General features: G+C 37.2%; 1 protein-coding gene across 9 annotated transcripts in view; it reads right to left on the bottom strand.

Annotated features, from left to right (window-relative positions):
- map2 (microtubule-associated protein 2) overlaps window positions 1–14,809 on the bottom strand; it is a 52,292-nt gene that overhangs the window by 18,891 nt on the left and 18,592 nt on the right. For 6 of the 9 annotated variants that reach the window (XM_077579175.1, XM_077579176.1, XM_077579179.1 and 3 more), the window contains 6 exons: window positions 14,556–14,672; window positions 7,808–8,069; window positions 4,609–4,698; window positions 3,719–3,793; window positions 1,289–1,504; window positions 100–405 (listed from right to left, as the gene is read on the bottom strand). In XM_077579175.1, the coding sequence (XP_077435301.1) occupies window positions 100–405; window positions 1,289–1,504; window positions 3,719–3,793; window positions 4,609–4,698; window positions 7,808–8,018 (898 nt within the window). In that variant the 5' untranslated portion in view covers window positions 8,019–8,069; window positions 14,556–14,672. The remainder of the gene's footprint in view (window positions 1–99; window positions 406–1,288; window positions 1,505–3,718; window positions 3,794–4,608; window positions 4,699–7,807; window positions 8,070–14,555; window positions 14,673–14,809) is intronic. The other 3 variants (XM_077579180.1, XM_077579181.1, XM_077579178.1) reach the window with 2 other exon arrangements.

The raw sequence follows: 14,809 nt of genomic DNA, 5'->3' as shown, positions 1-14,809 counted from the left end.
GAAGACACACACAAGGAAAACAGAATCTAAACATGACAATTCGTATACAGTGGACAAGCTGTAACATGCAGGCAAGGGTGCGCAGAGGGGAGGACACACCTGTCTCAGGGCTCTCCTCACCCTCTGCTTCCTCCTCCTCCTCCTCCTCCTCTCTGTCCATAGAGCTTCCTGCAGGAGCACTAGCTGCCTCATCCGGCCCCAGCTCAAGATCCGGGACCTTGCCTACGGCCTCTGCCTGCTCTAAAACTTCCGCTTCTGGGACGTCCGGGTCGGGCTCTTCCCCGCTCCATTGCTGCTCATCAAGAGCTGCCTCTGCACTCTCCTCCTCATCCTCCTCCTCCTCCTCCTCATCCTCATCATCATCCTCCTCCTCGTATTCAGCTGTAAGAGCCTCCATGGTCTCTTCTTCTCAAAAACAGGGTGAGAGGGGGGGGACACATTAAGACTACAAGCAACACAGACTTGGGCAAGTGTGAAAACATAACCGATGAAGGGACACTTTGAGATGATCCAAAGTGTTCACAGATACATCACACATAGGCACGGTGTATTGCATGTGAGTATGCTTTTTAAATTGGCTTTAGGGATATATGGTACTACTAATTGTCTATTTATTATTCATGCCCTTATGACCCTCTGAAGAACAATCTTGGGAGGGTAATGATTTTCACCAACCATGCCTTATCCAATTTACACCAAGAGAATGGATTTGATATAGCAAAAACTATACTCCAGATCAATATAAAACACATCGTCCAAGCCAAGTGTACTACTAAAAAGTAAACGAGAGAGGGCAGCAGCAAAATTGTGAGCATGCACCTGTGCAAGTCAAATGATTGGTTTACAATTAATGAGTCAAGTGAAAAGTGGGGTCTCGGGGTAACTCAGCTGTTAATTAATTGATATATAACCTTTTTATAGCCACTGAAACCACCTTGAGTCAACTTGAGTCCATTGCTGGAATCTCAATAAAACTGTCCTCCTTTATGTGACGCCCCTACAGTGTGTCGACCTGAGCATGATTGCAAACACAAGAAGCAATAACGGGTGAAGTAAACAATAAGAATATGACGTTTTACCAATCTGAAATCTCTCAAGATTCCGAGCAAATGGACATGACGCAAACACACAAAGATGACGGACGAACTGACGAATGGAGAGACGGAAGGGTGGAAGGATGCCGGGACAAAAGGCACAACACGGATGAGGGAGATGTTCAAAAGAGAAAAAGGAAAAGTAAGGGGTGGAGGGGTCGAGCGACGGCAAAGAGGAACCGTGCGTGGTTCACCTTCAATCTGTCTAAAGGCCACGGCCTGCCCCGCGGGGCGGGCACCCGAGTGCGTCCACTCTGGGCTGAACAAGGGGTGCTCATAGTACTCCTCGTCGGAGTGGTAGGGGTCGTCCTCAGGCACAGAAACTGAGATGGAGGGGGCGAGGAACTTGCACCTCTCCCGAGAATTTTGGAAGCGGCGGAGAGGGCCTGCCTCCTCCTCATCCCCTACATCTACAAACAAGACAGACACAAGGAGAAGAACTGCAGGGAAATCTGGACACGCACGATGAGGAAGAAAAAAAGGGGGAGGGGGGGATGGAACATCCCGAACAAAAATGTCCATTTAAAAAAATGAGTCAGCACAATTGTCTATTATAAAGACTATAGAGTATAATACGATATCTGATCAAAAAAATATATATATATATATATATATATATATATAAAAATTACCTCCAAATTCCAACCACCCTGAGGCTGTATCGTCAATTTACACCTTACCAGTTACACTGTAATATTTTTTGCTTGCTTTTTAGATAAAATATTTACGTGCTTTTTTTTGGGGGGGTGCAGGACCTTTACATTAGCTATATATCAACTATACCAGTTATGATAAAGGGTGGTTCAAAATGGACATTTTTTGTACAAGAGTTGAGGGAAAACATTGGCAAAAGAAAATGGGCTCCTTGCACCTAATCTCCCACGCAGACTAAATACGGTTTTGAAAAATATTTCACTATTCTAACCTTCCTCCATAACACCGAGCGGCAATTCTTACATCCAGTCAATATCACATTAGATATAGATATAGGTTACCAATATGCTAATGAACAATCACGGTTAATGATAGCATATACGTGTGGTACTGTAGCATGTTAGCATGAACATCTCCACTGATTTAGGTAGAAAATATCTAAAATTGCGTCGTTTGTGTATTGAGGTGTTTGGCATTAGTCAAATAAAGTCCTTTGGGTCCATGAAGAAGTGTGGGAAAAAAACAGTGCTTAACATTATGGCAAGGTTTATCCCTATTTTACTTTAATTGAAGCGTTACAGCAAATCTTTGTAATCCGAATATAAAATTAGTTTTCAGACCTGGGCTCTCGCTGTTTGACTGCTAATGTATGCAATGCGGTATTCAGGAAAGCAGATTCTAGAACAAAGCGATATCGTGAGTGAATTCAAAGTCACTGGGGAATCTGTGGTTGCGTGAAATGCCGTTCAATTTGGATGGCACAACAATGTTCTCATTATTGCTTATGTTGCTTTTGAAAAAAAAAAAAAAAAGATCTTATAATATATATAATATATATTGTATATGCGCTATATGCAAAGAGCCCATTGAACATTGGTAAATAAAAATTCAAGGAAATCAGAAAGGGGTTACAAAAATGACATGACACACACAGACATTGATGAGGTGACTATAACTAGCAACTGATTAGAGACCAAGGTTGTCCAGCCAACTACTGTATATGTACATTTTAAAAAAAGTGACCTCTATTGCTTAGTTAAAGAAATGATGAAGACTATCAATGCTTAAAAGGTGAAACATACCATAACAAGAAATGTAATAAAACAACAATATAATTTTTTTTTTTTTTAAAAAAAGACTGGAACAACAACCTAACCAAAGTACAATTCCAATTGTGATTACCAAAACCTGTCAAATGGAATTCTGCTGCCATAAACTTTTTTTTAGGATGCCTTTGAACAAACAATTTATTAATTTTTTTTTTTACAAATCTCTCTAATGTTTTATCATTTGGTAGACACTAAAGCATGATAACACCTACTAAGAAACAAGTCCACATCCGTATTATCCAAACGATTCCCTAACATCTAGGAAACTTAATTTTGTCACTAATTTGGAGGATCTTGAGTCAACACACTCAATCAATCCTTATCCTATTTTGTAACTATTCAAGACTTACTACACAGACGCTCCTTTCAACGTGAGTCCTGTCTACAGTGCTGAGGCATAAAAGCCCAGATTCACACACAACAACACTGACAGCTGCCCAAAAAAAAACCCCACCATGAAAAGACACGTAACAAAGACAGTTACAAGGCTGTCATATTAGTATGTGAGGAGAATGTGAGGTATGCGGGTTAGAAGGGGGAAATGGATGAAAAATGATTTCAAAAAATAAAACAAGCCCTAACATGGTGGCTTTGCCATTCCTTCTTTTAGAGTCAAACGTAAAATGTCCATGAGACAACCTGCGTCAGTTTCAAAACAAGGATGGAGCATGCGGAAATATGCGACTGAAATCAACAAAAATTAGCTTGTTATGAACTCTGGATGGCCTGTTGGGACAGAGTAATCCCTAAAGCTCTCAGCAATTCCAATTTGCTGATGATGCGAGAGGAGGAACAAAAAAAAAAACATCCATAGAAGACACACTCTTATAAACAGAGCACACTAATCATTTTTTGGCCTACCTTGCTCAAGAGGACCAAATTGTTCTGCAGCAGGTGAAGGAGGCGGCGACGGAGGTAAATTGGAGGTGTCTTCAACTGCAATTGAAGATGAAGAACCATGATCAGAGTCTTGTGGTTTACCAAGAATTTTATGCTGTTTAAATCTTTTTTTTTTTTTTTTTACAAAGAGTGAAAATGTTATGCTAATAGCGTGTTATTTTTGTGCTAATAAGTTGACACTGTTGTACAGTAACTTCAACTCATTCACTGCCATTGACGGCTATAGACGTCAAAAATTCATTTGAACTATTCCTACTAGTTAAAAAAAAAAATCCACTTTTGTTAACAAGAGTATGAAAACCTAGAAAAACATTTTTATTGTACATTTAGAACAGATAGAAAATGTGTGATTAATCGTGAGTTAATTATTGAAGTCATGCGATTAATTACAATTCAAAAATTTAATCGCCTGACGCGACTTAAAGATAATAAAAAATTTGGAGCGTCAGGCGATTAAAATTTTTCATCGGAATTAATCGCATGACTTCACTAGTTAACTCTCAATTAATCACATATCTGTTCTAAATGTACAATAAAAAATACTCTCGTTAACAAAAGTAGAAAAAAAGATTTTAACTAATAGAAATAGTTCAAATGAATTTTTGACGTCTATAGCCGTCAATGGCAGTGAATGAGTTAAACATCTTGAAGCCAGTATGCTTTGCCACTTATTTGTAGGACTGTGTAAGCAAGATAGAGAATAGGAGCTAAGCAATACTTTAAAAAGTGTGTTTGAGTCATTTAATAATTTAATGAGGTCAAAGCATGCGGAAGTGATACAACTATTTTCTTTTCTTTTTTTTCTTATATGGTCTCAAAATAAAAAAAAATTGTGAGTGTGTGTGGCAAACCTGATGGCAGCCTTTGACTCTCCTGCTCCCCCTTTAGTACCGCCACTGCCTCGGCAGTCACTTCCTGTACGATCCTTGCAGATACTTGCTCTGAACATAAAAACATTTTTTTTTAAAATGGGAGTTCCTTTCAGATTACTTAAGGACTCTACAAAAAAAATATGGTATGTTTGAAGGAAATGATAGACCACAAACACTCACTAACGCATTGTAGCTCATAAATGTTAAGAGGTGATGTTTTCACATTTGTAACTAACACTTTTGTTTTTGCGTCAACATTTTTAGGCTTCAGTGTGAAGTAGAAAATCACATCCCAGAGGGATGGCAGAGTAAAGGAAATGACCTTGTCACTTCCACAAAGCATACTGGCAGTGATGAAAACTTGCTCGATCCGCTTCGGTCAGCATTTATCCAACACAAACATGTCAAATAAAATAATGACCTACTTTATACTCAGGGCATTAATACAGTGAGGTCACATAATTTCTGGGAGGAATATTTAATACTTAAGCCTTTTAGATAGAATAGGAGATTATCTGTGGTAAAGCTGAGAATGTTTCATCTCAAAGCGGAGACTATGACAAGAAGCATTAAGTCAACACAAACACACCAAAGTGAGTGCAACACATGCACACAGCCTTTTGCAGACACACAGTGGGATGGCACAGAGAATGCCATTGGATGCCAAATAAATGTGTAAATAAAGTTGTTTCCTTGACAACAGGCTGATGAGCCACTGTGACTTTGCCACCGGATGCTAGAAACATGACGATGACGATTTTATTTTATTTTATTTTATTTTATTTATGAGTATTTTACAAGCAAAACATTTTTTTAGGTTATGTTTACTGCTGTCAAGCAATTGACATTTTTTTAACTAATTAATCGCACAATATTCCGTACTTAACTCATTCACTGCCATTGACGGCTATAGACGTCAAAAATTCATTTGAACTATTTCTATTAGTTTAGTTTCTTCCATTTTTGTTAACAAGAGTATGAAAACCTAGAATTTTTTTTTTTACATTTAGAACAGATATAAAATGTGTGATTAATCGTGAGTGAACTAGTGAAATTATAATTACGATTACAAATTTTAATCGCCTGATGCCCCTGATTTTTTAATTTTTTTTAATTTTTTAAAAATTTTTTAAAGAAAAGATTATTAAAAAATTAGGGGCGTCATGCGAGTACTATTTTTAATCATAATTAATTGCATGACTTCACTCGTTAACTCACGATTAATCAAACATTATGTATCTGTTCTAGGTTTTCATACTCTTGTTAACAAAAGTGGGGGAAAATTTTAAACTAATAGAAATAGTTTAAATGAATTTTTGACGTCTATAGCCGTCAATGGCAGTGAATGAGTTAATAGCGACTTATCGCATTTTTCTACTGCTATTTTGTACACTTGAATAAAATCTTGAATAAATGTAAAATCATCAAATAGAAAGTGTATTTATATTTAAAGACTGTTTCCAATAGCTTTTTAAAAAAAATCATTTTATGGTGCAAAATACAACTGTTGAAAAAAAACTATAAAAACAGATTCAGCTTTTACTTGTAGTCTTCGCATAGAAACAATTTAATGTAATTCAAGTATGTAAGTTAAAAAGAATCGAAATTCACACGTTAGCGCCATTGTATACTTATATTAGAGGGGCCAAAATGAGTGTGTTAATTTTCAGTTCATTTAAAGTTTGTTCAACGCCACTAATTGTTTTAACGCTCGGTTAATGACCGCCCCCTGGAAAGCCTGCACTGGGGGAATTCCAGTCGTAACGCAGCAGGCACGTCCACGTCAAAATTTAGCAGTAACAAATTTCATAATAATGCATATATTTGTGTTGAGTGGGGTCAAGTTGCATTTTCCAATTTTAAAAATGTGCAGAATTTCGCAAGTTACTTCATGTTAAAGATTAAATAGCTCTCAATATGAAAAGAAAAATGCACAACGTCTTACAAATGCAATTATGCCAACTAGTGGCAGAAAAATGACCTCAATACAAATCAAAATCACACTTTTACAGTTGTTTTACAGTACTATACATCTTTTTATTTTTAACTAAATTTTATGAATTATTATAAAATTACTGTATCAATGACAAAAAGATGCAGCCAAATTTCTATTAGTTTAACATTTTTTCCACTTTTATGTTAACAAGAGTATGAATTGGATAAAAAATATTTTATTATACATTTAGAACAGACGTAAAATTTGAGATTAATCGTGAGTTAACTATTGAAAAATGTATATAGCCTGACACCTATAATTTTTATATATTTGCTTAATACCGCACTCGTACGTTTCGTTTTGCGCTAAAGTAGTTTGTAGCATGTTGCTCTTGACTTCTTTGAGGCAAAAATAAATAAATATATGATGACAAGATCGTGAGCTCCAGGCTTAACACAATGTCAAGGAGGCAATTTAGTGCTTGAGAGGTTCTTGTTGCATCTGAAGAGCTGGCTGACTCTCAGAACGTTCAAGGCTGGAGGATTATCGAGTGTCAGCGATTCTCCGCGGTTATCCCTGGCATGTTGGAGTCACCTCTTACCATATGCAAGGGATGTGAATAAAAATCGATTAGCCAATTGATTTGTTTCTTGAGAATCTTGTTGATTGTGTAAAATTTTCACGACCGGCCGTTCATAAAAGCAAGACAATGTTATGTAGTCAGCTCTGTCTGGAAGCAACGGAAACAAAATGGACACTGAAAAAATGTGTAATATAGTCAGAGTCCATTTTGGTTTGTAATGATGGCTGACACTGCCATACAAAATATCATGATTAAATTCTAATAAAGATTCCATCCAGTTAGAGTTCCTGAAACTCCAGTCGAAAATATTTCATCATGATTCGATTCCGGCACAGACATGACACTAGAAATGGTTCTTATCTTATGCTTAAGTAGAAGTCAAAAAAAGAACAAAAGCTCTGGTAAGACAAATTGGTGGCGGACCCGTTGTCACGGTAACACCGCTGGTGCATCACCATTTGTGTCTCCAGGGTGCCGGTGAGAGTGAGCCGGGGAGATGAAGGGTAGAGAAACCGATTTAACGTTGTAATTAGAGCATGCTTAATAACAGCATTTGATTTGGGTTGGACTCGGTGTGCTGCAAACCCACGCAACCGCCCCATGGATAACTCGCATACTTCAAACACACAAACATCAACTAAATCTGAGATTCTACATACCTGCAGTGATAGCATGAGCACCAGTTAACTCCCCATTGAACCCGTTCTCCCTCGCAGAGAAGGGGGCAGAGGTCGTGTGAGCCCCACCGGTCTGGCATGTCCTGTACGAGGAAGATGAGAAACCGTTGGCCCCGTGGGTACCGGTGGGCTCCTGGCCCCTTGAAGGGTCCCACTGAGCGGCACCGTCTTCCGGCTGTCGGTCATCTGCCATGCTGGTACGAGCTCAGAACAGGGGAGGGGGAGTTGAGGGATGTCTTCGCTTCTGTCAGCAGGGAGGAGAGGCAGACATGGTAACAAACAACTCAGCGTGTTATTAAGTGCTAAGTTAGCAGCTAAAGGAGAGGCTGGAGGACATAACACGACGAGATTCTATTTGCAGCTGGGCTCGCTTATGTAGAAGCAGTTGTATTAAATGCACAAGGTTAGAATAGATTGTGGATTTTTTATTATAGTTAGTTTTTATTTAGTTTTAAACTTGTTTTGGCTGGTACTCTCTACCTTCGCTAGGTTGGCTAACTTTACGCATGAGGACTGATGAGCCAATCAGAGGCAGAGAATATCAAACGAATATAAGATCCTTCAATTAGCTGTTAAAGTAAGTTAAAACACAAGAATGGGGACAAATAGTTTTAGGATTTTACCTAAAATAATTTTGAGGTCTAACCCGGCTGTTTTCATAATTTTGTTCAGTGTTCCCGAAATATTGTTTTATCTTTTTATCTATACTTTATGATTGTGTCATGATTAATATTAATACATCCATCCATCCATTTATAATTACAATTATTTTATTTTTTTTTTTTACATGTCACCGTTTAAAAAAAATCAATAAAAAATTGGCTGAAAATTGACCAGTACGACGGCGAATTAGTGCCACGTATTAATATTTGTGTGGGCAATATTTCGAGAAAATAACTCGCAAATTATAAAGTGGCAAATTTGCAAGAAAAAAAACTCAGAAACTTACAAGAAATAGCTACACGTAGCATACTACTCGGATCTTTATGCCAATACTTTTCGGTCTGGGTTTCAAATGAGGAGATAGTAATTGAGATTAACCATATGATGTGCTTTGAAGCATTGTGTACGGCCAGCGATAAAGACGCCTCGCTTTGCGAAGGTCCACACCCTGACGATCAAGCATTTAAGTTAGTTTGTTAACATTTACATTTACTTGTACATTTATGTTTCCAGAATTATTATTTACACATTCTCGTATTTTTTTTGTACACGTAGCTAAGTTGATGTGTCGAATCTGCTGCTCTCCGTCATTCACTTGCATTTACTTAAAGTATGCTAGCTTTTGATTGGTTAGTCTTAGTCAGCTGATCAGGAAGTGTTGTCGCTCTAGCTGCCCTATATGACGAGTAAAGTTTAAATCAGTCTTTTCATTTTATGAACAGTGTCCTACACACTCACACGCACGCACATACAAAATAAAAATAAAATAAAAAATACATTTAAATGAATAAATAAAATAAAAAAGAGAGAGCAATGATGATGACATGTCAAATCGGTAAAATTACCGAATGAACAATACTGAGCTCTACAGAAAAAGAAGGGGAAAAAAAGAACAGTGTCCTATTAACCACAAATAAATCCTGACATTAGACTAAAGCTACGCTACGTATACTTGTTGTAAATTTCAGAGTTTTCTTCTTACAAATTTGCAAGTTTTTTCTCTGAATATTATTTAAAAAAATATACGTGGCCCTAATATGCCATCGGAGACGAATGACCACTACACCACAGCTTAGGTATGAGGTATGATATTAATTAATAAAGATGAAAACAAAAGACATTGTATAATATTTATTAATATCAATCGTCTTCCCTCCTGGCCAAACAAACTGAAATAAATTAAGTAAAAGCGATTAAGGGTGCTAGTGTGAAAATATCCTCAAACGTGAAAAATCGACAAGTAAATGGAGGCGAATGTGATGAAAGGCTCAAAATCTCACTCCAAAAGCACAGCAATCAGACAAATAGAATACCAATGGATCAGTCTACCTGCCACGGAATGCTTGTGCTGAATATTTAATGGTGAGAGTTTAAGCTGTAAGCCTAAATGAATAATCAACAGGATTTGCATGACTCAGCTTAACGGGGGTACGAGAATGACAGCCCAATAGAGACTCTGCACTGAGCTCACCGCACTGATTCCTCCACTCGGAACGTCAAAACGACGTGTCTAGTTTGAAGACTCTTTCACTGTCACAGCTCGTCTTGCCACCGCTGTGACCCTGCTCGGGGCCTCATCCGAACAGCACTCCTATTTATTAAAAGTCGTAAAATATCAAAATGAGGTTGTCAGCCTGTCTTGCTCTTGTCTGTCTGATGATGGAGGTCACTTTGTGTTCGGTGGCTGACCTCCACATCCGACTTGATCAGTGGTGGACTGGCCGGTAAGAAAACAACTTGTGTACATTTTTGACACGGAACGCTTGGTCGTATAAAAGCACAAATCGCAAGTCACTGCGGTGTCTTATCGCACACTGCTGCAATTGGCAAAAGGCTTGCGGCACTTAGCCGCAGGGATTCTCTCAAGTCCGTCTCGGGAGGGTGGACAGGGTTGAGTAAGCAGTGGCAAAAAAGAATGGACTCGTTGCAGAATGCCAGAGGTGCACTAAATTAACTCATTCACTGCCATTGACGGCTACATACGTCAAAAATTCATTTGAACTATTTCTATTAGTTAAACATTTTTTTTCCACTTTTGTTAACAAGAGTATGAAAACCTAGATTTTTTTAATTGCACATTAAGAACAGATATAAAATGTGTGATTAATCGTGAGTTAACTAGTGAATTCATGCGATTAATTCAGATTTAAAAAAATGTATCGCCTGACGCCCCTAATTTTTAGTCATCTTTTTTTTTTTAAATCACGTCAGGCGATTAACATTTTTAATTGTAATTAATCGCATGACTTCAATAGTTAACTCACGATTAATCACAAATTTTATATGTTATAAATGTACAATATTTTTTTTCTAGGTTATCATACTGGCAAAAATGTGAAACTAATAGAAATAGTTACATCTATAGCCGTCGATGGCACTGAATGAGTTAATTATGTTTTAAAAAAAAATACAATTTTTACTTGATAATTAAAAATTTTTTTACTTGATAATATTTTCCATTTGTCTGTAATGATGTTAAAACATGCAACAACAAAACGTGTGTTTGGTTAGTAAGAATATAAATATTTTTCATCATATCAAGTGTGTCTGTATGCTTGGTTCCTGGCCACAATTTTTGATTTATAATTTAGATTTTGGCTTCTAGATTAGCAGTTTTTTTTTTTTTTCTAATCACACTAAATCCTCCATACCATATTATCTTATATGTCTCTCACTGTTTAATCTTTCAAATGCTAATGATACTGTGTATATGCTCAAATTAAAGTGTCTTACATTGTGTGCGCGTCTGAACGCATGGAACATGATTTTTTTTTTTTTTTTTTTTATCTTGCCATACTTGAATTATGTGTAACTGCACATCCACTACAGTAGGTGGCAGTGGTGCTCTTATTACCAGAGATAAAGGAGTATTAGCCTGTACTTACGAAACCTTTATTGGCAAATTATACTAATAAGTTGCGGCGAATTTTCTTCTCTTGTAACAACAAAATAATAAGAAGCACTGATCTAGACAAACACAATTTTTCACATAACGTAGATTTGAGTCTAAAGTCTGATGGTTAAAGGGATACTTGACTCATTGAGCCGTTTTCATGAGTAAACAGTTAATATTTTTATCTATAGTTAATTTGATAACTTCATTATCAATGAATCAATTAATACCTTTAAAAAATTGTTTTGAAGTTGACATCACCTGTGCTGAGGAAATAACCACCAATCACGGCTCACCTGTTTTCTGGGTTTGGTCAGCTAACTGAGCCATGATTGGTCGCTATTTCCTGATGCCATCTTCAGTCGCCAGCAAGTGGTAATCGTTTATGAAAAATCACATTATAGACAAAATATGATTTCCTTACTGTTGAAAAGGGCTCAATGAGTCAAATATCCCTTTAAAACTTGGCGGAGGTACACGCTGTGCAAAGTTTTTTTCTAGTCGAAGCAGCATTACGGTAAATTAGCGCAAATTGCTGATTGGCTTAACAGATGCTGCTAACGTTCAGGCTCCTTCTGGAGACATTCAGCGCAGAAGGTTCACCACCTTGTTGAAGGGCACCTTAACAATAATTGACACGGGCTGGAAGGGAGTCATTCTATCACATTCCCCGGGAAGACGCAATCCATAAGGAATGACCGGCCCGGTCGATAGATGTGAAGATCGCGCTGACAGTACCGGCTTGCAGCTCAACCCGTGCACTTTTGCTATCTTTACAAAGTGCTTGAATCAGGTCTGGTCCACATCCTGACTGTGTTTAGTGGACATAAATATATGATAATGCCAGCAATGTTTTTCCAGGCGGCTCTGATATGTGTCATTAGTCTAATTTCTTTGCTTTTTTTCCCCACCCTTGAGTCTTCCTCCCACCTGTTATTTCTTCCTACCTCTTTACCTTCCTCCTAGTATTGTCCTTCCACCTACACACTCCTCCCCCAGCTTCCATCAGCCTTCATCTTTCCCCTCCTCTCCGCTTTCTCTGCCTTTTTTCCATCTCCCTCCTACGTTCTGAACACATTCACATGCCAGCATCTCAGCGTGTGTGTGTGTGTGTGTGTGTGTGTGTGTGTGTGTGTGTGTGTGTGTGTGTGTGTGTGTGTGTGTGTGTGTGTGCGTGCGTGTACGTCACACAGATGCTGCATTGCAGGGCTCTCCTCACTGCAGGAGCAGGAGAGCCGCAAAGGAGCTTAGGGAGGCGCTGCCTCTTTTTCTAATAATAAGAAGAATATTTCTACCTGGCATTATCTTCTCAAATATGACAAATGGACCGTTTACATTAAGGCGCGACAAAAAGGCTAGTATAAATTTTGACAGCAAAAAAAAAAGGCAATGATGTCAAAGCAGCTAAAGCGAGCTGTAGGTGTCCTGGCCTAGAAAAGCGTCCTGGATCCTGAGCGATTTTAGTGGTTTACATTATTATGTGTGCAGTTTATAAAGTCACTCTGGTTCTCGGGGTACTTCGGCTTAGTCACAAAATCTAAAAACACATCAAGATTAACAGACAAACTTCTTTATAATATAGATTTCAGCAATATTGGTTCTGGTTCTGTAGGCTGGATGGAGCAGGCAAAGTGCTGTGGTCCAGTCGTACAGATTTTTATTTTATTTTTTTCAAACCCATGCACTTAGAATGTTACGGAGGACCAACAGTCACCAAATTAAATAAATGAAAAATATAGTTACATAAATTACTACATTTATGTAATTATTACAATATTTATTAATTTCAATAGTATTTAAATATGAATTGATTTATTTCAATATGTAATAAATGATCACATTATTGATTTAATTATTTCAGTCATAATGTATTTATTTATTTATTATATTTTAAATAATTCAGTATTTATTTTTTTAATATTTTAAATAATTTGATATTTTATTTTGGCACTTTTGTTTCTCTGTTGCATCATGAAATAAATGTTATCATTGAAACTCAGTGGGCGATACAAGCACTTTTTCAGCACCAAACCAACCAAACTGCTTGGTCCTGCATGAGCCCTCTATGAATTAATCACAAATATTTTTGGGTGGCAAGTTGAGAAGCTGCTTTTAGAAAAAAGTAGTGCTTTGCTGCAATCTTGTAGTATCTTAGAGCCAAAGAACTACACTGACGTGAGTTACGGAGCTCTGTTTAGACAAAAGTAGTGCTTTGCTATGATCTTGCAGCATCTTGGAGTCGAGGAACTACAGGGAAATGAGTTGAGGAGCTCTATTTAGACTAAAGTTCATTTGAACTATTTCTATTGGTTTAACATTTTTTCCCCCATTTTTGTTAACAAGAGTTAACAATTTTTTTTAATTGTGCATTTAGAACAGATATAAAATTTGTGATTAATCGTGAGTTAACTAGTGAAGTCATGCGATTAATTGATTAAAAAATGTAATTCCCTGACACCCCTAATTTTTAATAATCTTTTATTTAAAAAAAAAAAAGATTATTAAAAACAAATAATAAAATGACTTCTTTTTTTTTAAAGAAGAAAAGATTTTTTTTTTTCTAGGTTTTCATACTCTTGTTAACAAAAGTGAAAAAAATGTTAAACTAATAGAAATAGTTCAAATGAATTTTTTACGTCTATAGCCGTCAATGGCAGTGAATGAGTTAAATAGACTCCAGCTAATAAAAAGGCTCTTATCCAACCCCCCGTCAGCAATCTGGCTACCTGGAAATTTGCGCAGGAAACAATGAGAGCCCATAAAAGCGTGACTGGCTTTCAACGGACCTTGGTGTTGATCGTCTCACTGAAGCAGCTCTTCTCTTCCCACTCAATACCCACTTCCCACTCAGCTCTGAGCAGCCTGCACTCACATGTACGTCCACCCACACGGCCGCTGCTTTTATCGAGGTAACAGACATCCACTCTCTCTCTCTCTCTCTTTTGCTCTCTTTCATACCATAGAAAGTGTTTCTTATTTGACAGATACAGAGCACATCTGTGAACCATTGAAAGATAAGATAAAGATTATGTTATTATTATTTGAACTTAGCCCGATGTTTGTTTGTTTGTTTTTTTCTTTACTTTTTTGATTAGCAATTAATCAAAGTATCGCATTGGACTCTACCAAGGCAGAAGCATTACAATAAATCCTGAAAAGAGAAAGTATGTTTACCTGATTCGCCTGTGTGGGCCTTGAATGAATCAAATCCACACCTAAGAAAAAGGATATCCTCTTTCTTATGAAGATTATCACAAAGTCAAAGCCAGAAGCGTGACTTCCTCGATGAACCTAGAGATGATGAAAACAAAAAAACACAAAAGATGTCAAATCGGTAAAATTACCGAATGAACAATACTGAGCTCTCCAGGGAAAAAAAAGAAAAAGAAAGAAAAAAAACACAAAATGTTTTTCTTTCATATAATGAG

This window comes from Vanacampus margaritifer, chromosome 11, assembly GCF_051991255.1.
Source record: "Vanacampus margaritifer isolate UIUO_Vmar chromosome 11, RoL_Vmar_1.0, whole genome shotgun sequence".
In the NCBI taxonomy this organism is placed as follows: domain Eukaryota; kingdom Metazoa; phylum Chordata; class Actinopteri; order Syngnathiformes; family Syngnathidae; genus Vanacampus; species Vanacampus margaritifer.
The sequence above is the reverse complement of the archived record's forward strand: the minus strand, read 5'-3'. Positions and strand labels throughout refer to the sequence as shown.